Genomic DNA, 24,990 nt, shown 5'->3' on the forward strand with positions numbered 1-24,990 from the left:
GTCGCAATAGATCAAAGTCACTGTTAGGGGGCAGCAGAGATTTCAGATCGGACTGCGAGGAAGAAGACGCTTCCGTCGCCGACTTGTAGCGAGCTTGCTAGTTGCTAATGCTTGTAAGAAGCGACTCGTTTGGAGGTAATGGTTTCCGAGCCTAAATATAAATCATCTTTTTAACTAAAGACTACATAATGTTCGCTCTCGAATATGCATCAACAGCCATTCAAAAAGGTTGCGGGTGGTCTAAACCCACCAAGCGCAGGTTGTGTTAGTTTGGAACGGTGGTCTGCTTTAGCGTTAGGCTTCATTGTTGTGTTTTTAGCAGAGGCCTGACCATCGCGATTTCAGTTTTATTTTTATTTTTTTAGGTGAAACGACGATTGTATCGCTCAAATAATAACTTAAGACAGTGGTTGTCAACATGAATTCAAAATAATTTGGTCTCGGCCTAAGTGTTTTACATTAAGGCAACTTGTCTTTCCCATGTTTTAAGGACATCATGAGCTATGCAGAGAAACCAGACGACATAACAAGGGACGAATGGATGGACAAACTCAACAATGTCCACATTCAGAGAGCTGATATGAACAGACTTATTATGAACTATTTGGTGACAGGTGGAGTCCTCAAAATTAATTTACACAAACCAAGGGAGATCGAAAAAAAAGTAGAAGATGTGACATCTGTTTGTTTTTGTTTTTTTTTTTGGTTCAACAGAGGGCTTTAAGGAGGCAGCAGAGAAGTTCCGAATGGAGTCTGGGATCGAGCCAAGTGTGGACTTGGAATCCCTTGATGAGAGAATAAAGATTAGAGAAATGATTTTGAAGGGACAGATCCAGGATGCCATTGCGCTGATCAATAGTCTGCACCCAGAACTGCTGGATACAAATCGCTACCTTTACTTTCACTTGCAGGTATTTTCATCCATCCGCCTGTTATTTTTACAATTTCTTTCCATTAAAGTGATTTGGATCCTGTCACAGCTGACTTTGATAAAGAGGCAGGACTGGCTTCCAGTCAATTGGCTCTTTGCACATAATCACCCGGGCTGCCAAATGTGACAGATTTCCAACACCTACAGTCTAATGCCTGGCAATGGTAATGCATGAAGAGTAAAATGAACATGACAAAAATGTATATTCCATAGTATTTTGTCATATTTGATACACAGGACTCAAGCTTACGGTAGTTGTATTGTAAATAATTGCAGTTATTGTCAAGAAAACCGTGGAAAGTGTTTTAATTATTTTATTATAATTTGCCCAAAATATGTACTTTAAGTTATGCCAGTCAAAAAATGAACAACAAAATGTAGACGCATAGGTGGTCTAATCATTTTTTCCATGACTGTATCAGACAATTGTTTACACCTGTCTGTACTGTATGTATGTATGTCCCAGACTGAAATTGTCGTGGATTTGTTCACGTTTGATTTTGATTGGATAGGAATTAAGATGAGAACATGCCAAATTTTATAAAGAAAATTCTCATCATCCAGCTCACCTGTTTGACTTGTTTGCATCTATTTCATGTGTGTTTGCAGCAGCAGCATCTTATTGAGCTCATTCGCTTGAGGGAGACCGAAGCTGCCCTTGAATTTGCCCAGTCTCAGTTAGCGGAGCAGGGGGAGGAGAGCCGAGAATGTCTGACTGAAATGGAGAGGACGCTTGCACTGCTGGCGTTCGATAACCCTGAGGAGTCGCCCTTTGGAGATCTTCTCAATATGATGCAGAGACAAAAGGTAGCATTCAAATATGAAATTGATTGATTGATTACACCTTATTGTTTGGTGGCCATGCAGAGGTGCCTTGAGATATGGGTTTAATTTGTGCTATGACCATACTTGTAAATAAAGACACCTAAATCTCAAATCATCTTCCCCTCTTTAATTGAATGGAGATACCATTAATGTCTGAGAACATGTTTTTTTAATAAAAAAACAACGCTCAATAATATGGTACTTCAAAATATGTACTAATCATATCATTAAGTAGAATGAAGAATTAAAAAATTTTGCCACATTGTTTACTTATATTCAATGGACATTTTGCTGCCATTGTCATTCTCTGTCCCATCCATGCTGTTTGTGAGGAAACATTTTTTGAATCCCAAGAGTCTTGGTTTTTATTTACATCCATACCTAAATATAATGTGCTCTATTGACTTTTTGAAAATATTTTTGGAAAAAATTGCGCATTATTTTCAAGAAATTACGATAAAAAGGAAAGGTATTTTTAGCCACAATAATGGCCCGATTAGCTCTCGCAGCCTCTTCCCCATATTGTGCTCGACATATTTTGTCAGAAAGTTACAAAACGTCTTCCAGCATGACGGAATTTACATACACACAACTTGGTTGTAACGTGACAACTCTCCGACAGTGCACCCTAACGCCGAGCAATAGAATGCACGTTGTGACTGGCCCATAGCCTCCCGTGCTTACCATGGTCAACATACTTAATCGTCAACATTTGTTCACAGGCATGAACCAAATGTGTACCGGGGGTTGAGAGCGTGATTCAACATCAATCTAGGATGATTATATAAAAACTTTAGCCTGCCTTTGTCAATATTTATTCAGACACATTAACCAATCTTTACCAAAGCTTTACAGCAATGCTGCTCAACCAGCGTGCTGGGGCACATTAACGTGCCGTGAGCATTCTTCAAGTATGCCCTGGGAAATTATATAATTTTGCGTGATTGCTGGAAAAATTATTTATAAGAAATAATGTCATTGTTCATCTATTTATGGCATTGAGGCATAGTGACATCGAACAAATAAATGCCATTGTATCAGATGGCAGGAAGTAGATACAGTAATGAATATATCCGCTTTTTGTGGCATTTTATTTTGTTGGTGTGCTATGAGATTTTTGAATTGCAAAATATGTGCCTTGGCTCCATAAATGTTGGAAATCTCTGCTTTAGAGCATAAGTCAACATTACACTGTTTACTTGCAAACATTAGTGCAAGCACTAGCTTGGTAGGCAACATAACATGTTGTTGCCTGCTAGTAAGTAGCTTTATAATAAAAGTATGTGAACATACCTCAAGCAGTCCTTGAATGATTGTCCTCTCCACATCACCCGTTACAATCGCTACACGTTTTTGCTCATTTTGTCTACTCCCCTGAGATTTTCAGTTGGATTGAGATCAGGACTCATTGCTGGCTGTTTTATTTAATTTTTTTTCTTTTTCAACCATTAATGTGTGCTTTTGGGTTTCTTTGAATCTTTGGCTTGCCGTAGGACCCATGATTTGCCTCAAACCAAGTTTTCTTTAGACTGGTTAAGATAATGTGCTCTAAAATCTCTTGATAATTTCCTTATTTCATGATACCTCTGACACAGTCAAGGCCCCCAGATCCTACGCCAAGCTTGACTATTGACAGGGGGTTCTTATCCCTAAACGCTTCATGACGCTGTCCGTAAACATACTGTTTGTATGCATTGTCAAAAAGCTTTATATTTTTTTCTTCTGTCCATAAAATGTTATAGTTTGCTCTTTTGTCTCAAACAAAATATGAAGTTACCCTTTAAAAAATGTTATTTTAAATTTATTTTCTTCAGGAGATAATCAGGTTGTACTTGAACTTCATGGCTATCAATAATATAAGTATGAGTGCAATAAGATTTTTCTGTTTTTCAGGTGTGGAGTGAAGTGAATCAGTCTGTCCTGGACTATGAAAACCGGGAGTCGACACCCAAGTTGGCCAAACTCCTGAAGTTGCTGCTGTGGGCTCAAAATGAACTTGACCAAAAGAAAGTGAAGTATCCCAAAATGACAGACCTCAGTAAGGGGACAATTGAGGACCCAAAATAATGAAAACATCAAATGGACACATTTCTGGTTTCTATTTATACCCCAACAAAATGTTAGATCACACCCCCCCCCCCCCCCCCCCGCCTCCCCCTTTGTTACGTTGAACTGGATTGATACTATTTCAAAATGACCTCTTACTCAATGGAACACGCATTATTTCTCTTGGTATTCTTTTAAATATACTGACTGAAATCAGTATTTTTTTTTTCATATTTACATGTATGCTAGTTTTTTTTTTTTTCTGTCAGTTGGCAGAGAAAGTTTGAATTAGAAGGTGAATAAAGCCTAAATTAGGCTGTCACTCTGTGAACATCAAGGTGTGCTCTCAGTGAAAATGATTGCTTGTGTGTCCATGTACTCATTAAACCCTTCCAGATGCCAGCAAGCAGACAACACCAGACACAACAAGACACTTATGGCTCTTTCAAAATACTTCGTTAACTATAACTTTCCTCTTCATAGCTGAATGTGTTGTGTTAAGCACGTGCAGACACAACGACACTTAGATGTGATTATGTACATAAGTAAAATATAAGCTTCCCTTTTGTTCTACCTACTATGGTATTCACTGTAATTTTATTTTGCAATAAATGCAAGATTTACTGTTTTACCAAAGTTTGGTGTCTTCGATAACCAGGGATAGTGCTAGCTCACATAAGATGACAGATTTTCAACCCTTCTTCACTCAAGGCATATACTGTATTTTACACTGAAAGAATTAAAAAAAAAAAAGACAGTACACTTCAAGATGATGCATGTTAACGGTACCTTTGGGTATCTCATGGAATTGTGTTTTAACTGTTTAGCAAAACCTTCGGTCTTCTTGTGAAGCCATTTTCCTGATAGGCATGTGTACTTTGGGTCATATTGTCATCCAGCATGATGAAGTTCATCTCTGGTTTTCTGGCAGAAGCCTGAGGGTGTTAGTGTCAATAATGACTGCTACTTGGAAGTATAATTTCCTCCACTGTGACTAAAGTGAGCGTTGCAGTGGAAGAAAAACAGCCCCAAAGAATGATTCTGCAACTGCTGTGCTTCATTGAGTTGTCTTGTTTGGGCTAATACAGCTCAAATGTTCCACTTAGGATTCAACAGACCTTGGCGCACTTTTGGAAAGGTTGACACAAACCAAGATCGATTGAGCTTTAATTATGTTACAAGGATGATGTTCATGTATGTTCAAGAATGTAACTCACTGTAAGGTTCACCAATCAGACATTCATTAAACAGGACAAAAAAGGAAGCAAAGACACCAGTTTTAAGTCTCGCGAGGAGAGGAACTGTCTCGTACAATTCACCACTGCACTCTCTGATTATCCTCTCCTCAGCACCTCTATTTATTTAGTTTAAAGACGCCCCTTATTTACATGGATGTTACAAAAAGGAGACGACAAGCAAAACAGTTTGAAACAAGGTGTACATGTTTGTTCATGTGCGTGTGCATGTGTGGAAGATTGCTGAATACATGTGGTCATCATTTCTTTAACAGACAGCAGTTCTAACAGTTCTGATGATTAGATGTTTTTGTTCTTGCTATCTCCTGCTAGGAGGCTGCCACGTTATCTAGGGCAGAGCAAAGCATTTCTTTTTTGGAAGCAAATGTATGATAATTATGATCACAATTATTCCTACACTCACTTTCTTGCATTATGTGCTCCTAACTCCAGATAACGCCACCACATTTATCCTAGTTGGCGAATGGACTTTTCCGACCTGTCAATCACTCATACAATAATAGCCAATCAGATAGGCGCATTGTCTTAACCCCTGGATTGAAATGCCCCTCTCTCCACATTGTCCCACAAGCAATGCTGATTGTCAATATCGTGCGCTTGGAAAAGTTAATGTTACGAAGAAAATGGTCCTCAGATGCACTTGGGGAACGTGCAATTCTGAAGAAAGATATCCGGTTAGGTTACAAGGGGCCCGGTTGATTCATTTTCCAAAGCCTAAAACACAGTTGCCGAAGTGTCTCCCATGGATTAAGGCTTGCGCAAGACCCCATGTACAACTAAATGTGAACAATATCAGCAAACACAAGGCTCTATGTTCGAAGGTAAGTGAGGGAGAAGTATCTTCACTGAATTTAATTATCAGTGCTTTATACTTTGCAGGAGAACAACTTTCACTTTGGTAGCGTATCACTGACCTGCTGAATGAAGTGTGTAATGTTTTATGCTGAAGAGTCGGGTTAGGGATACGTAAATGCACCACGTCATGCAAGAGAAATGTCCATTTGCCTATTTGTATCACATCGGAATTTTAAGACAGAGCACTGGGTTCCATTACGAGCCAAGTCAAACTTTTTCATCTGGTGACTACGGTACTGACTAAGTTAATCAATGTTCAAATGCACTTGTAGAAAACCGAACCTAACTCACTTATAAAGACTACAATGATATTACTCGTGATCTTTCCAAGTAAAAATTACTCACCCTGCTTTACATGCAGAGTACGATTCCACAATTTTATCCTGTTGGATTTCAATATGAAGTTTGTGAGGCATCACACTTTTTTGCATTAATCCCCAACGTTTCGCTGCAACTCTGACATTGCGTCCTCCTCCATCCAAAATCTTAATTCCGTGTACATATCCTTGCGTGAAATAGTTGAGACCTCTCTGTAGAACTCTCTTGGACAAGTCTGACGTATTTGGCAAAAAAACATACCGCAATATTATCTGGAATATTCGTTAGAGAATCCACTTCAAACCTGTTCTGTTCAGTCGCCATTTTGGAAGCTTGTGGGACATGGTAAATGTAGCTAAAGGGGGCGGAGCACAAGATCACCTGTCAGAAAGGTCCATTGCAGACTACATATTTATACGTTTTCTAATTTTCATCCCATATGAGTAATGTTTTTTCTTTCTCTTTATTATACTGTACCTGTTGTAGGTACAATACACTAATGGTTATTTTATATGGATGTCAAGTATAGCATGTGCAGATATTGTAAAAAATCAACTATAATAGCCTCACTTAAATTGCAAAAGCCTGCATGGGTTTTCTCTGGGTACTCCGGTTTCCTCCCACATCCCCAAAACATGCAACATTAATTGGGACACTCGAAATTGCCCATAGGTGTGATTGTGAGTGTGGCTGTTAGTGTTGATGTGCCCTGCGATTGGCTGGCAACCAGTTCAGGGTGTACCATGGTTCCTGCCACTTAACAGCTGGGATAGGCTCCAGCACTCCCTGTGACCCTTGTGAGGATAAGCGGCTAAGAAGCTGGATGGATGGATGGATGTTAAAAGGACAGGCAACACAGTGGAGAAAACTGGTAAGACGGTCTGCTTACATTCTGGGGACCGCGTTCAAATCCTCCCACATCCCAAAAAACATGCATTCACTGGAGACTCTAAATTAAGTTGTCTGTTTTCATGTTTCTTGCGATTGCCTGGCAACCAGTTGAGGTGTACCCTGCTTCTTGCACGGTGACAGCTGGGATAGGCTCCAGCACACCTGTGACCCTCGTGAGGATAAGCGGCTCAGAAAAATTGATGGGGGGGAGGGGATAAACAGTACACAGTTTAACTTGTGTTGGTAAAGAGTTACTTTACTCTGTAATTAATCCAATATGCATGACTAACAGCATAACCATACTTAATACAATGAATAAATATGTAGTTCAATTAAACAGTATTCTTTTTTTGTTACACGGGAAGTCTCAAATGCACATTATGGCGATATTGCCACATGTGCTTTTGTAGTTGTTAATTAATCCAGTGTGAGGAATTGTTTCCTCCACCAGCAACTGCTGGAACTCGGTAAACCCGAGATTTGACATAACCGCAAAGTGCGTCTGTGTGTGTTTAGGAAACAAACTGCATAACAGGCAGCATAAGAGCGAAGATTCCACGTGCCCGCATTCCTCACATGACGGTGCTCTGTGAATTAATTCGATATGATTGCAGTATAGATAGCATAAAGTAGTTCGCGGATGTACGCCAGGAATTGTTTACCCGTGGAATCACTTTCTGGTGTAGCGCCCCCTACCGAACACACACCGCGGTGAAAAAAAAAACTGACACGTGGATTTCTCCTCTGTGAGGCATCAGGAAGAACAGACGCCTTCGCTCAGTTTCCGCTCAACCATAAGATTGTTTTGTTTTCTGTTCCACACGGCGAGGTATGTGTCTCCGAACGCCGAAACTGCGCCGCGTCTTTTTCTTTCCTGATCTTAAGGGAAGAAATTAAAGCAAACAATCGAGGCTGCCGCTCAGATCACAAGGCGGTGTGTTGAATGGCAGTGATTCAAAAACATGGCAAGAACTCTGCTCCAGATTTGGTCTGTCACAAGGAGAACCATTCGGCCGACAAGATTGGAGTCCTTGGAGGTCACAAGAAGTGGGCCGAACACAACAACAACAACTGGCCAAGGTAATGTTTGCAATCGCGCTAAAGACATTGAGGGACATTTTAGTGCTGATTGTTGACGATGTGCTGAGCAATCCATCAAGCTAGCTTCCCATGTTTCTTTGTCGTGAAATAAAACAAACGCGCGTAGTGACAACTGTTTACTATGTAACTAAATGGCATGCGGTATCAATTTAAAAGGCTGTTGAGTTTTTACCGTTTTGTTGCCTTGTGCTGTAGTCATTTGAATTAGGAGGTTGGGCTAGCTTACTTATTGTGCCCCCCTATGTACCCAAGTGAAAAGTCATGCATTTAAACGTGAAGTCCATCAGTGAAGTCTCGACCTCTAAGGCACATATTTTACATGAGGTTAAAAATGCATATATCATGGGACACCACGAAACAAAAATCTCGCTCATGGTAAATACACCGGTTCACCGAGTATTTTTATCGTTTTGCCTGTTACTACATGGCACTGGCATAGATAAATGAAGAAAGATAAATTATTTGAAGTAATTTGCCGACCAATGAAGTAAAACTGGATCATTCTCTTCATGGCACTTGACCGACAAACTAAAATGTTGGGAATCGCAGCCTTATCATATCTCACGGCACATCAAATTATCCAAATTTTTAACTAACGTTTATTGGAATCACTTAAAAAAGCAGAATCTACTGAATTAAAAGCCTTGTCAGTAAAAAAAAAAAAAAGATGAAACACGATACACAAGACAATTATATACAATTTAATAACCATTATACAATAACAAAGTTAAAATCAACAAATAAGGCACGAAAACAATGGCAGAGTCCTATGCTCGTTTGAAAACCAAATGTTTATTTAGTTAAAAAAAAATGTTGAAAATAGATAGTGTGACGTGCCCCAGGAGATCATTCCATCATTTTGGACAAGCAATAGAAGAACCCCTAAACTCTGACTGACTGCTTAGAGTTCAGAAGTAGCTGGTCAGGAGGCCTGAGACAGCAGGAACTAGTGCAAAGAATCAGGATGGAGTACTTCTGAGAGGTAAGCTGGGGCAAAAACAAATAAATAGAAGAATCTCAAAATGAATTGTCAAGTACAGGTACATAAGCAGTCATGAACTCCTAGGCCTCCCAATTAAAAATTGATATTTGACTTCAAGATCTGTCAACAACAGTGAGGCCCAAATAGGAGTTCTACTGTCCCTGTTATATGATCCAGCTAAGAGGCAAGCAGCAGCATTTTGACCCATTCAAATTCTTTTAATTACAGCCAAATATCATGGGCCATTTTTAACCCACGTTTCATATATAATACTGTCGTGATGGCGCAGGTACTATACGGTAGTTTTTAAATTGTGGCATCCCTCCTGGGCAGGCCGGTGGCGAGGGTTTGGACAGTGGTCCTCCTGCTTGGTACGTGCCTCCTCTACTGTGCCCGGGTGGCCATGCCCATCTGTGCTGTCAGCATGGCAGAGAAGTTCAACTGGAGCAAAAAAGAGTCTGGTATGGTCCTGGGCAGCTTCTTCTGGGGTTACTGCTTCACACAAGTGTTTGGAGGCTACGTCAGTGATCGGTGGGTGTCAGCACCGATGAGCATTGTTTGTCTGCTGTTTACTGTTATCGGGTTGGACATTTTTGGAAACTCACATACAGATGGAAACAGTCCAGTTGCAATCAATTCAATTCCCTGAGAATTAAATGACATGGATGAATGAGAATATTCACAGATGAGGTATTCTGAATTTTACACTTTTATAATGATCATGATGTAAAAAAAAAAAATTAAATTATATAGAATTAATGGACATTTTCTCTTATCTTTTTTCAATTTATATGTACTTTCAATAGAAAAAGAGCATAACCCAAGTAAGGATAAGTGGAATGTAAGATGGATGAATTGAATGAATGAAAAATTAATTAAAAAATGGGCGGCACGGTGGAGCACCTGTAAAGCGTTGGTCTCACAGTTCTGAGGGCCAGGGTTCAATCCCGGACCCGCCTGTGTGGAGTTTGCATTTTCTCTCCGTGCCTGTGTGGGGTTTCGCCGGGCACTCCGGCTTTCTCCCACATCCCAAAAACATGCAACATTCATTTGGAACTCTAAATTAATAATAAAAAAAATAATAAAATCTTAAAAAAGTGCGACTGTTGTCTGTCTCGATGTGCCCTGCAATTGGCTGGCAACCAGTTCAGGGTGTACCCTGTCTCCTGGCCGTTGACAGCTGGGATAGGCTCCAGCGCTCCCACGACTGTTGTGAGGATAAGTGGCTAAGAAAATGGATGGATGGGTAAATACAAAAAAAATACTACTTTTCAAGGAATAGCGTAAGCTGCAATGAGCAAATCAATGAAATCAGCACAGTTTTTCAACATTCAAGTATGCCTACCATTTAAAATTAAATGTATTTGTAAAAAAAAAAAAGAGAGAGAGAGAGAGAGAGAGAAAGGAAAGGAAATTACAGGATTCCCAGAGTAGAAGCAAGCTAAATCCAACCATATAAATGAAAGAGGATTATATCTTGCGATAGACGTTTTATGTCCTACCTACGATATGATTCACTGTAACAATGACAATGAAAAGGATTTCCTTGAAGATTAATTCACTCTGTTTTGTCGATGTACGAAATATCTATTCATCCATTATATGAGCCGCTTATCCTCACAAGGGCCATGGGAGCGTTGGAGCCCGTTCCAGCTATCTTCGGGGAGGAGGCGGGGTACACCTTGAAATGGTTGCCAGCCAATCGCAAGGCACGTGGAGACAGACAACAGTCACACTCACAATCACACCTAGGGGCAATTTAGAGTCCCAAATTAATGTTGGATGTTTTTGGGATGTGGGATGAAACCGGAGTGCCCGGAGAAATCCCACGCAGGCATGGGGCAGAATATGCAAACTCCACACAAGCGGGGCCGGGATTTGAACCTGGACCTCAGAACTGTGAGGCAGATGCTCTTAACAAGTTTTCTCCACCATGTCACCTGTATGGAATGTATTCAAGTTATACATAGATCACACAAAGACTTAGGCACAGGTTAAAGTCCATGCGGTCTTCACTGTTCGTTTACAGGGTGGGAGGAGAAAAGGTCCTCCTGCTCTCTGCTGCTGCCTGGGGCTCCATGACTGCCTTCACTCCCATCTTAGCACATTTTTGCTCCCAGCCGATCTTCTCAATGACACTGGCCCGCTTCCTCATGGGCCTTTTACAAGGTGAACTCACTTGATTGTGCTATACGGCACCTGAATAGTCCTGGAGGTTTAGTTTGAATAGGTGAATGTCTGCAGTAGATTGTTTGGTTGGTCCTTCAAGTAATTCTGTTTTCACTATCCAACCATGGAACAAAATTTGTCCTATAGAACTTAAAATGACTTTGTTTCTTGGTTACACTTGTACAATCTGATATAATAGCGGGATAATGTCGATTAGAATAAAACCAATTTGTCACGATCTCAACAATAATGAATATCCATTAGGCATCTCACAATTTACAGAATTACATGAAAATGAAATACATTATAAGGATACAGTTATCAAAAAGACAATTGTTCAAATTTGGAAGAATCACTATGTTATAACGTGATTCTTTACCCACAAGTATTATTAATTCTTTTTCAGGTAATATTGCAGAGTTTTTGTGATATTGCCCTTACGTGTAATGGGAGGACGTGGGAGTGGTGTTGATCCATATTATGTATTAGAAATTCTTTCAGATTAAAGATCTTTATTTGCTGTTTGTACACAGATGCCATATTCGTATATAGTGGAACCTTACCTAGATTGTAGAGGTGCAAGTGAAAATGTGTTTATGTTAAAGAAAGACCGGGAAATAGTACATGATAAAAATGTCAAGTTTGATCAAATAACAATGAGCACAAATGCTCACAAAAAGGTGGGGATACACAGATACTGTATCTGTACTAGTAAAAACACTGGTACTACAACACCCAATACCAATTTACCAGCTTGTGTGTGCGGATGGAAACAAAGACTGCTAGACCAGAGGGGGAAAGAGTTCGATAAGAATCAGAAGCTTTATTGTCCAAGTGTGTAAAAACACACAAGGAATTTTTCTCCGGTAGTCGGTGCTGCCCTAGTACGACATTCAGCAATGCCCCTAATAGTTACATTTATCTAACGTCATACAAATTGCTGACCCCTAATTGGGAAAACATGTGTAGGAGATTACGATGATCTGAATCTGATTCTGATTGATTACATGGCCCCTGAAGATATTGCTCAATTGATCCCTCCGTACAGGGCACTTAACCACGCCTCCTGAAGTGACGTCACGGCACGTGCGCCTACGTCAGACAAACAATTAGCAAAAAGTGCCGCGCAGCAAGAAAAGAATAGAGCGAAACTGTCCAACTTACCAACTGATTTCTCACTCGCATTCTTAGCCAATAGTGAAATATCGTTGAAAGACAGACAGCAGGGCTTCAAGTATTTCAGCGAGGGGTATTTCAATGGTATTTACATGGATATCGATGGAGAAACCATTGATATTAGCGCAAGATCTTTCCAGAGTCAGAGGAAGACCGAGAAGCCACATAATATCATATATTATAACCCAAAGACGAATTTGTCATAGACAGTTTCCTATTTTCGTGTTACCTATTACACTTGTGTGCAGAATCTGTATACGTATCTGTGTAGCCGTTTGTGAACCGCTGTATGAAGGAAAAGAAGGCGAGGCTTGATTTACAAATTGTTTCTCTCATTTTCTTTGTGTAACGTCACGCGCTCCCCTCAATAATTATTCTTGAATTAGTGCCGAACCTACGTAAGTCCCGACGGAGTACGACAATCACTACTTTAGTGCCCTCAAACATCCTTCCTTCAGTATTGGTGTCTCGGTGCACGTCGAAGGCTTTTAGGACTCGCTAGTCCGGTTTAGCTTAACTCAGCTCATTAGCCGCGAACAAAGGGACATGTTTGTGCAGTCAGATCATCGCAAAATATCGCTCAACACAGATCAAGTGTGTCAATTATTCACACTTAGCTATGTTATGCAAGCGAAGAACTGCTAATTCATGTATATGAGACATGTATTGAAAATCAAATATAGGGCTTACCTTCGTGCAAACTTATCTGTTCCGGTTGATGGATTCAGTTGATCATGCGGTCTTCCACAAAGTTTGATCCATCGAAGACATTTTTCGTACGCAGATGATGCAATTTCTACAGAGGGGTCAATTCATGTAGGGTTGCGGTAGAGTTTGCATATGTCAGCGTGACGTGCGCTTGGTCTCATTTGCAAAGTACTCATTGAATAAGATACTCATTGAGCAACATGTTTGGGTTACACTTCTGCTGTTTTTTGTTTATTTGCAAAATAATTGCAGGTGTTCATTACCCTTCTTTGGCAAGCCTGTGCTCTCAGAAGGTGGTGGAGAGTGAGCGAGGCTTCCTCATGAGCACCGTGGGCAGCGGCTCCTACTTGGGGTCAGTCAGGTTTCACATAAAGAATATGTTGTGCAAAGGTGGCTGTCGCAACATGTGCGCCTTTGACCTTTCCTAGCACCCTTGTGATCGGAGGGGCTGGTTCCCTCATGCTGGACCTGTATGGCTGGGAGAGCGTCTTTTATGTGTCGGGTCTGCTGGCAGTAATGTGGGCATACTGCATGTGGAAATACTTACTCAAAGGAGAAGGCAAGTGAGGATTTTCAGTGCTTCTGTGGTGTCCGACAGCCTTCGCTTATCGGTAAAAAGGAGGTCAGTGTCCTTTTGTACGGTAACCCGTCTGCGTTCTTCTGTACTTGCAGGGCCCATCATCACACTGGAGTCTCTGGGAAGTAGTGGCCCACACTCCAAAGTGACCAAAAGGCATTGGTTACGGCTCTTCAAACAACCTGCAGTCTGGTAAGAAAATAATAATAATAAAAAAAAGTGCATTCATTGTAAGTTTAAAAGGTCTACTTCCGTACTGTGGAGTACTTTGCAGAGTTTGCGGCAGCACTCTTTTTCAAGTTCTTATCATGTTAGGATCGACATCGACAGCAGTTTTGTTTCAGCTTTTTCCAAATTTCTGATGTTAATTGACAGGATCGCTCTTTTAATGGGCTACATGCTTACATGATTATCTAACCGTGGAACTCAATTTGTTATATTTGTTATAAACTGACTTCCATTTTGAGCTACACTTGTGCAATCTAATGCGACAATAGGATAATTAGAAGAGAATCTCATTGTTGCTATCACTGGAACAGCTAAAATTAGTTGGGCTTCCCAAAACAACTCGTTTGGTCATTACATTATTCTGACTTAATGGCCTACATGTTTATATGTAACAATAAATAGCAGTAGTGATATGTTCTATTTCATGAGATAAGGAATATTTTTCATCATAGAACACTACAGCGTAACCCCCCCCCAAAAAAAAACAACAGTACATATTGCAAAAAATAAGTAATAATAATAACGTAATAATATCTTGCTCTGATAGCTAAATCTGAACTTTTTTTGTGCATGTTGCATTACTTTGAAAAGATTAACACTGTTTTTCAGACTGTTATGGATTTCAAATGGCAATCCAAGAGCTTTGTTTAGTTGGCTATGAAAAATCCAGCACTTAATTTGACCACATGTCAAATGCTATGTTATACGTAATTTTCGCTTACTTTTAACCACCGACTCACCGATTTTCTTGATTTTACGATGTGCCTGAAGAATAAGAGTTCAGATAATTATTTATGTTTATATTTAACTACCCGAAGTAGTTGACCTTAACTCCAAACCAGCATCACAGTGGTGTAATGTAAGACAAAGGAACATAGACTTCAATGTGTGTTGTCCATAGCTGTTGTCATTGATACCTTGTGTTTCTCTATTCTGCATCGTTTGCTGACTAGCGCCGTGATCGTTACACACCTTTGCACAGCGAGCACCTTCTTCACTTTGCTGTCATGGCTGCCAACCTTCTTTAAAGACACATTCCCTGATGCTAAGGTAACCCGATCCATTTAACTTGTAGAGGAGGCCAAAATAATTTAAACACACTTAGAAGCAAGACCATGCCCTACCTTTTGTTCCCTTCCTGACTACATAGATAAATAAACGTAAAGCCAAAACCGAGACTTGTTTATACCATTGTTGTGGTTCCACAATGTTTTTTCTGTACTTGTCCATCATAATATGATACAGTACCGTGGTTACCATGGCTATGCTTCCTTCTTTGTCATGGTCAGCAAGGAATACAATAATGAAGTGAAATTCTGTGATCAAAATAATGCAAACGATTGAAGATCAAATTATATTTGTAAGATGACATTTTCCTGTGGAATTAAAATACAGTGAGGAAAGTAGTGCGCTTTGTTTTACTAGAAATGCTGCCCCCCCCAAAAAAAAAAACAAAAAAACTTTTTGTTGTTGTTGTGATCAAGTAATAATATGGCTCCTTCCAGGGATGGGTGTTCAATGTCATTCCTTGGTTGGTGGCAATCCCTTCATCGGTCTTTAGTGGCTACTTGTCTGACCATCTCATCAGTAAAGGTATAAAAGTCAACGCTCCGACCATCGGTGAAGAACTCACTTTTTCCAATGTAGTTGTTTGACTCAAGCACCTGTCCAATTTTCAACACAACAGGCTTCGACACAACCTCAGTGAGGAAGTTAATGCAGGTATAGCCATCATACACACATCCTGGTCCTTGAAACATGCCGCAATCTGTAAACGTCTGATGCATGTTTGCATTTCCAGTTTTTTTCAATGGGGATTTCCAGTGCGTTTACCCTGCTTCTATGTGGAAACACTACATTCCCTTGGGCCACAGCGTTTGTGTCAGCCACCATGGGCCTCACAACCTTCAGTCACAGGTATGCTTTTTCAGAGCGCATCTTTTTGTCTGAAGTTTCAACATGTTGATATGGTGTAGCACTGTTTACTTTATACAGGCCATCTAGTGGTGGTAGTTTACACAAACATCCCATATGGTCATCCCTGTCAAAACTGCAAATTTCAAAGAGTTTGTGTTATAAAATTTTATTTGTCGTGACCAAACAGAAAATGTGTCGTTACAGACCCTGCTATTTTCAGTGGTTTAGTCCTACATTATTGTCACTCACCTAACTGTGATTGTATTTGCCTACATTAAAACCATAAATAGACCACAAACTATACTCCCTAAACAATTGCAATTACAAACAAAAACATCAGATAACAGATAACACAATACAGCTGCTGGTACATACATGCCAACAGTTCTGATGAGTAAGAATTTCTTTATTGGCGCAGTCCAATGTAAAACATTGAACATTTGACCGCACAGCAAAGTCCAGGAGTGTTGCTACCGACAGCACCCGAGTTACTTTGGTGTTTGCTAGCCTGAAACGACTGGATCCACACATTGAAAACACAAACTAGCCATCATTAGTAGGTTTAGTCAAGTCCTACTGAGCTGTTGTTACAAATTCCACTGGTCTTGATTGCCTGTTCAGTGCTAGTTTAGTTAAACTATTGTACTATCTGAACTATCCTCTGCCACTGACTGTCAGTCACACATTCAACATGGCTGTTGTTGGATTTGTGATACATTTTGTGGGGACTATTGTTACCACGAAAACAAAAAATAATATTTTCAGACTATTTTTGTGATGTTGCAGAAAAATCATAAATAAATGAGGATAGAATAATGAAGGATAGCTTTTAAAAAAATAACTGCATAGCTTGTGGAATTCTGTTATGGATTTCAATATTGAAATGAATTACAAAATGAGAATGTGGCTGCTGTAGTACCCAATGGGAAAAATGGGTCAAAATTGAAAGAGAGATGTGTTGACCTTGTTGAGTTTCCAAGTAATGTTACAATCGCACAAATGTGAACACATGACAAAGAAAACTGACCGCTGCGCTACATTAGGAAAAAAAAATAATAAAATCAATTTTCTCAGGATAATTCTACTACTATTGCCATTGATTTAAGAACAAAAAAGCAAAATAGCTATTACAGCACGATAAATATGGTAAATAAAACAATACATTATATATATGTATTTTTTTCAATGTTCTCACTTCAAAAGTGAGAAGAGATTGGAAGTGTGTAGAACATATCGGGAGAGATTAATCATGAAAAATATCTGAACTAATAGGCAAGAATGTCATTCAGGCATTTCAATATTTTGACTAGTGCACATTGGCGCAATTGCCGGTGGCACACTGGAATTGGCACAATCCTACAGCGAATGAGCCTCTTACATTTTCATTCTCTCATAGTCTAACAGTCGTCATCTGACAAATACAGACATTTTGTTTATATCTTCTTTTGTATGGCGAAGATTTATCAGAAAGATGAAAATGTGGCACTTCTTTGTGAAAACATCTGGTGCCCATGAGAAAATTGAATGCCACTCATTTTACAGTAGTAATGAAAAGTAAAACAGGATTTCCTCCTGGAAGTAGTCGGAGAAATTGAACTGGTGATTCTTTGGTCTCAAGATCCATTTATTATTTTCTCCCATTTGTCACCGTTTTTCAGTTAGTGTATTTTTGTTTTTTTTTCTCATGTTGAAGGTCTCCCTTTGTCCTCATGCTCTTCTTGTTGCTCTTATTTGGCACTCATCAACTGAATAAACTAACGGCATTTTTTCTTTCCAGTGGCGTATCTGTAAACGTTCAAGATCTTGCTCCATCTTGTGCAGGGGCATTATTTGGTAAGCTTGAAAGATTTTTTTTTTTCATTTTTAATAAATTGAAAACCTCTAATATAGTAGTATAGTTTTGAATAAAAGTTTGACATAGCCTCAAGATTCACGTGTGTTTTTTTGTTTTTTTTTGACAGGTGTTATGAACACATGCGGCGCATTCTCAGGTGAGTTTCTTTCATTTCAGACAAGATAAAAAAAACCTGAATTGTTCCCCGGGCTGATTGATTTCACTTTTTAAACTCCCGCTTTGGTCAAATAATTAATCCACCTCTCAAAATACTGACTTTGAGCTCGTCTGCTTGCTCTCAATGGCGTTGGCTTCTGTGTGTCATGTTTATTTCATCACGAAAGCTTCACGGTGTCCGCGACTGATGAATAATGGAGGACGCAGAATGACAGACAGTCCTTGGTCCTGCGAGGGAGTCGCAATGAACTGTTGACATTTTCTCCGCGGAATGTGCTGCTATCACACAGACCTTTCATCTCTTTGGCCTCATCTACATTTTATTGTGTGCGTAGGGGTCCTTATGGTGTATTTCTCGGGGTATCTCATCGAGTCCACGGGCTCTTGGGCGTCCATGTTTGGCCTTATTACTGTCGTCAATCTGCTGGGCCTCTGCATATTCTTGGCCTTCGCTGAGGCCCGACGCGTCGATATCGACCTCGGCAAGATACGACATCACAACATCCACATATGAGTACTCCGTCACAGACTGGACTTGGAAATCCTGAGAAGGAGATGTATCTTTCACATGGAAGGTGTGTCTGTCTGGCTCGCTCTTTCTCACACACACACACTCTCTCTCTCTCTCTCTCTCTCTCTCCCATACACTTAACTACATTGAACATACGCGTAAAGTACGACACACCACTTTCTGTCTAATTTAGTTCACATAGATGCACAACTTTGGATCCTGAAAAAGAAGAAAACAATCGTGTTGTCAGGGAACTGTTCAGGGAGGCTGGTCTTTTATTTTTTTTAATGGATAATTTAAAAGCACATAGTTAAAATGTAGTTTAAAGGAGGACTTTGCAACCCCCTCCCAAAAAAAAAGAAAAGAAATTGTCATATCTATTGAAACGTTATTATTTTGAAAGTATTTTTTGGTGAATGAATATGATCTATAAAGAATGAGCTGTCTTTGGGCCCCATCTTTGCTTCTAATTTGATATTGAAGAAACCACACACTTACATATCATATTTATCATGTAGGCTTCTAGTTATAATGACTTTTAACAAATATGACAAAGAGATTTTTGGGGGGTTGCAAATTGAAAGCCCCTTTAAGTTGCATTTGTTTGCAGGAGTCCACCGAAAATAAAACTAGCCATGAAACTTTATGCAGGGGTGTGACGTTTGCCAAGTCAGATTTGTTTTATCTCAATTCAGAAAATAGTGTGGATCCAGAAATGTGTTTTCCTTTTGCACAGTCTCAGATTTTCTACATTTTAAATGACTTAATTTCTCAGTACAATTTGGGGAGTCTTGATTTCAAGGCTTGTGCAGGATGCTGGAGTTTATGAAGAGTAGAAATTGCAGATAAGGGACAGGAATAGTTATCACTTAGTATAGTGATTGTTAACAATTCTATGGATTTTGTGAAATTGAATATTTAATTTATCCAATACAGTTAAGATCAGTTATTGATGGGTTATTTCCCCTATAGTCAAGAAGATTTGGTCTAATGTTGATTAAAATTTTTATTTTCAACCTTGGATGAGGACTGCCCTTTGAATGTTATAATGGAGCTTAGTTCAAGACACCTCACTCCACCCTTAAGAGGCATTCTCCTGACAGAATAGGTTTGGAGTTTGTTTCCTCTGCCTGGTTTTTAGGTATTTGTGGGAGGTGCTAGTGGGTGTGTTTTCGTGTCACTGTTGCGCATTGCCACGGTTACACATTCTTTTACGGTGAGATGAAGAGGCTTAAAATGAGTGCGTGCATCCTACCTGTTTGCTATCTCAACAAATGTTCTAAAGCAGATAGACCAAAGTTACTGAAATTATACTTTTGTTTTAAAAATGTTGTCTCATGCTGTACAAATACCTCACATAATTATTTTGAATACCGAACTTATATATTTTTATGTCTTAAGAAGTATATTTTTAGACAGAATAAATATATTAAGTTGAGATGGCAGGGGAAAAAAGCTTATAGCAGTTGGAGCAACCCTGATAGACCTGACTCATCTTAACGTGAATCTTGCGTTGGTGGAAGTGGCTATCGCGCTCATTGTCGTCGTTGGGGAGAGGTAGTCAAGTCAGTATATGGCTTATTTAGGAAACATGTCCCCCCTCTATCGCAACATGCCCCCTTTGCTTTGCTGTGCACGCATTGCACACTGACATCATGAATGTTGCACGCCTCGCCAGAAAATGGGAGATTTGTAGAACAGTGAAGACCTTTTTGTCTTCTTTATTCGCACATGGAAAATGATGGCTTGTAGCATTTGGAAGATTTGGTATGTAGTCCAGGTCCTTACTTGAAGTAGCCAATCTATGCATTCAAGTTTTTGTGCCTGCTTGCGAGTCACATTGATGTGATCATTGTGTCAGTGTGTGTCATCTTGACCTTTATATACAGTTTATTACAGTTGTAATAGCCTTTTTTATGCACAGTACATTCATTTTCATTTGTTAGTCAAAACTGATTACATTGTTTTGTATGACAATGCAAATGTTATTTATTTTGTCATCACATACAACTTTGGTTTAAAGTTAGGAATAGAAAACTGCATCAGGCTAGTTACAGTAATTATCGGAAATTTATCACACTCTGAAAGTACATATCCGCTGTATCTTGCTTACTTAATGCAATGTAAAATGCCTTTAACACCTCATAATGAACAAATACCTATATTGTTGAGACACCAAATGATGTGCTATTCTTCAGAGGCTTCTTATCGTTTCCACTGCTTATCTACATTTTCTTAACCATAAACATCCTGCACACTGTAAACTTTATACAATAAGTTGCTTAGTGTGGTTCTTGACAGCTTTTCTAGGAGTTTTGATGTTGCTGCAGAAAAACAGTATTATTAAATTAAAATTATATGCTGTTATTTAAAAGCATGTCCTAACTTTTAATAAATAAAGCTATTTTGTCAACACTTGCGAGTTGGCTGCAGTATTTGAAGCATCTACTTGTGGTTTCTGTGCAATGCCACTAGGAGTCAGTAAAGTGTTGGTGATAAGGTAAGTGAAACAATGGGGTCTTTTTTTTTTTTTTTTTTTTTTGCAACTCATCTGCAGGAAACTAACTTTACCTGACATCACAATGAATCGCTGGATCAGCTCTAGATCAGGTTCTCCCGTTTGTCCCAATTCCATTCTTGGGCCACCCTGGTCCAATATCCCCAACTCTGGGGTAGCGGGACGTACTGTATAGTGGTGGCACCATATGGCAGGATACTGTGTGCCATGGTGGTTAGCTGGCACTACCCATGTGTGAATGGCCAGACGCTAGTCAAACCAGCCCACTCCTTCTCATGGGACCCAACAGCTAGGTTTCCATAGAAACAGGTGGCCCATGTGGTAAGAAGAAGAAGGGGGGGGGGTTCATTTAAAGTAACAAGAAGAAGTTCCATATTGGTGGGCTTGATGTACGGACCATGGATGCCTCAAACAACCTCGCTCACAATTTAGTGGTGCGCCGCTTATTGGAGCGCTCTCCTTGAAAGAAATTGGCTCCGTAAAAGCAGACATAACAGTGATGAGCAGCCCACTATTTAATTAGCAGAGAGGAAACGGAGTGCAGAGGCAAGAGATGATAAAGCCACCCCCTTCCCTCCCCTCCCCTCCCGTAACTTGTCGGCCAGTTTGAGTAACCCACTAAAGGCAGACCCCATCAGAGAGCCAGAGATACATGTAAATGAAATAGCCCCATTAATTAGTAATTAACATCAAGTTAATGACATTTCACTGTGTCGCCATCTCTACTCCTGTCCTTTCTCCTAGTGGAGGGGCTGACTCTGCTCCCCGAGTTGAATGCTAATTAGCACAAAACTAAACTGCCATATAGGGCCACCTCATAATATAGAGGCCCATTTGAAAAGTGGTCATTGTGTGGGGAGGATTAATCACTTTGTAGTAATAGATCAGGAGGCATTATAAGTCTGCCGCTCCTTAGAGGACTGTGATATTGGGGGCCAGTTATGGGCTTTATGTGCTAATTGCGCTGCGCCTATTAGCTCACTGTTGGCGTATCCCTTGTGACTTACTACTACTTTTAACCAGTCTGACAAGACTATATTCACTACTTTATAATCACTTTTTGCTTAGAGAGCCAACGAAGTCTGGAAAAGCACACTCTAGACAAAATGTATTACGCCTAGTGTGTATAGCAAGTGAAAATGAAAAGAATATATGGTGGATGTCTGTTTAATTTCCAGCCGTTCAGTTGTGTTTTAAAAAATTGCACGGTCAAAATAAAGTTATTCCACACTAGTTTTGTCAAACCAAACCTTTGAGCAGGGCTGTGAAGGCTTTGAATTGTGTTTTTTTTTTTTTTTTAATACCCTGGCGCCCTGAAATACGTGTGGGCTAATTTACAATTTTAGAGGTACAATCCTGTAGTTTTTTTTTCTTTGACTTGTGACCAAGTATTTGGGAATTTGAAAATTACAGGTGATATTTAACACACAAATAACAGGCTTAGGAACCCCCCCCCACCACACACACACCTATCTTAATGCTAATACATGATGGAAACCGCAATAGACAGACTAACACAGTATAGATAGAGGCAGCATTATAACTCTTGAAGCAATTAATATTCATACAAACACTGCAGCAAGACATTTAAACAGACTATCGGAATAGTCACAGACATATATATTTATCCTCTTGAAAAATGACTATCAATATTGTAGCTTTCTGAGTTTAACTGTGAGCATCTCTTTGCTATATCTGTATAATGCTATCCCCTGGTGGCCAAGATGCACAACAGGGTAAGTTACACAGCAATAAAATAATGATGCACAGAGCGCTTACTTTATTTTTTTTGTGATGTTATTACCATATGTTTTTATAAGGTACAATACTGTAGAATAGAATGCAAATGTTGATGTAAAAAAACAATATTTTGTCGTTTTCTTGGTGGTAGGGTGGATGGGTGGTGTTTTTGTAAAGTAACAGATTACGTACTGTCACAGCATCTCCACTCATTTTAACTGGGAAAGATGAAATATGTAAGTCAAAGGACAATTGTATTTTTCCCCACAGCAAATGCACCTCTAAAAAGATGGAAACTGGAATTAAAAGCAACAAGCCTCTAGTCATCCACTCATCCCATTAGGAAATGTCTACAAGAAATTGCTAATGTAGTATAGCTATTATCTGTTACAAATGCTAGAATTTACAGTCCAACTTGACGTTGGCTTTGGAAAAGGTGTATGAACCCTGTTTTTATTTTTATTTATTTTTTATTTTTATTTTTGGTGCACTCAAGCATAATTATCCCAGAAGAGAAAAGGACCTTCCCTTAAAAAAAAAAAAAAAAAAAAAAAAAAAAAAAGTTGGAAACACACAGCTGTCCTATACAATTAGGTGGTCAATGAATGCATTTGAATCCATCCATTTTCTGTACCACTGATCCTTACTAGGATTGAGGGTGTGCTGGACCATATCCCAACTGACTCTCAGCGTAATGAATTGAAATGCTCATCCCATTAAAAAGAAAAAAAAAATCTACATCACTAGAGCTTTACATGGCACGCATTGTGTAAGGGTTCCATCTTTGTGTGTTCTGTTCCCCTCTTGCCAAACTTGATCCAGTGGCCGAGCCCACTCCCGATGATCTCATACAAACAAACATCCAAATATGTTGATTTCTGTCAATTAAACCCCATCAGCTGTTTGCCTCCTTGCACACATATGGCCTGAGTTAAATCTACAGAACAAGTGGAGAGGGCCTTCATCGTTTTAATAGAACCCTGAGGGACGAGACCCACACCTGCGCAAAAACAATATTGAACCACAGGAAAAACCCACCGGCCAGATGAGGACAACATTGAATACACTGTGTGTGTTTCTCCCTTCAAGCCCATCGTTTTTGTCTCATATTATATTAAAATTATATGTCTGTGTTATGCACCACCATTGACACTTCAGTGGAGTTCAAGTTGGCTTTTTTTTTTTTTTTTAATCGCATGACTTGAACAGCACCGCTATTATAGTGGTTAGCATGTCTGCCTCACATCCTCCCATGTTCCAAAAAAAAAAAAACGTTTCTTTAAAGACTGAGTATACTTGGTTGTTTGTCGATACAGGGCATTTAAAAAGTCTACAAACCTGCGTTCAAATGCCAGGTTTTTATGGCGGGGAAAAAATGTTATGCTGCCATTAACATTACCTATAACTTGTTCAACTTAACGGGTTTGTTTGTTTTCGACAGGGAAGTAAAAAGATAAGGTAATAAAATCACATTCAAAATCATATTCAGTGCACGCATGTAAAGTTCCTCTGATTAACCCCAAATCAGATTCGGGTGTTCTGGTTGGCTTTTATTGACATTTTCATCTGAAGTTGTCAGAAGGTTCAACCTCAGTACCCCTGGACCATGAAAAAAATTGCCAGATGATGGAAAATGTCAAAAACATCAATGTTTCTGCTAGAAAACCCGATAAAAAAAATTGCAAGATGCAAATAAAACAATTTGTACTCACATTCACACCTATGCGCAATTTAGAGTCATAAATCAACCTATCATTCATGTTTTTGGGATGTTGGAGGAAACCAGAGTACCTGGAGAAAACCCACACAGGCACCGGGAGAACATGTAAACTCCTTACAGCCGTGATCAGGATTTGAACCCTGGTCCTCTGAACTGTGAGGCAGATGTGCTAACAGGTTGGTTGACTACTAAAGCAGCTACACTTTATCTCATGTTAATGGGAGCCACTTGAAAATGTGGCAGATGTGTGTTGAATCCCATTTAACCTGATTTTTGGGCATGATGTGTCAATTCTGAACGCAGGCACATTATAGTTCTTCACTTTTCCACTTGAAAAGAAAAAAAATGAATTGTTGCACAAGTGATAATATTAACAGTGGTAAAGGTTGCAATGATATGTCTTTATCTCATTGTTTGTTATCCCAAAATGCGGCATTTGAACAGGGTTGTGTCGACTTTATAAAGCCACCGTGTGTGCCCTCTGATTGGCTGGGAAGACTCCAGTTGCTC

The 24,990-nt window shown here is 39.5% G+C and overlaps 2 protein-coding genes across 2 annotated transcripts; both read left to right on the forward strand.

Annotated features, from left to right (window-relative positions):
* On the forward strand, nt 1-4,431 carry LOC133496100 (glucose-induced degradation protein 8-B homolog). Its single transcript, XM_061811351.1, has 5 exons — nt 1-135; nt 491-614; nt 715-911; nt 1,541-1,738; nt 3,650-4,431. The coding sequence occupies exons 2-5, from the start codon at nt 497-499 to the stop codon at nt 3,821-3,823; spliced, it is 687 nt and encodes a 228-aa protein (XP_061667335.1). The 5' UTR covers nt 1-135; nt 491-496; the 3' UTR covers nt 3,824-4,431.
* Nucleotides 4,432-7,577: 3,146 nt separating this feature from the next.
* Nucleotides 7,578-20,917, forward strand: slc17a9b (solute carrier family 17 member 9b). Its single transcript, XM_061811364.1, has 13 exons — nt 7,578-8,202; nt 9,539-9,736; nt 11,235-11,374; nt 13,511-13,610; nt 13,687-13,817; nt 13,931-14,027; nt 15,017-15,113; nt 15,569-15,656; nt 15,751-15,785; nt 15,865-15,980; nt 17,758-17,813; nt 17,942-17,971; nt 18,327-20,917. The coding sequence occupies exons 1-13, from the start codon at nt 8,066-8,068 to the stop codon at nt 18,503-18,505; spliced, it is 1,404 nt and encodes a 467-aa protein (XP_061667348.1). The 5' UTR covers nt 7,578-8,065; the 3' UTR covers nt 18,506-20,917.
* Nucleotides 20,918-24,990: the final 4,073 nt, after the last annotated feature.

This window comes from Syngnathoides biaculeatus, chromosome 2 (assembly GCF_019802595.1).
Source record: "Syngnathoides biaculeatus isolate LvHL_M chromosome 2, ASM1980259v1, whole genome shotgun sequence".
Lineage (NCBI taxonomy): Eukaryota > Metazoa > Chordata > Actinopteri > Syngnathiformes > Syngnathidae > Syngnathoides > Syngnathoides biaculeatus.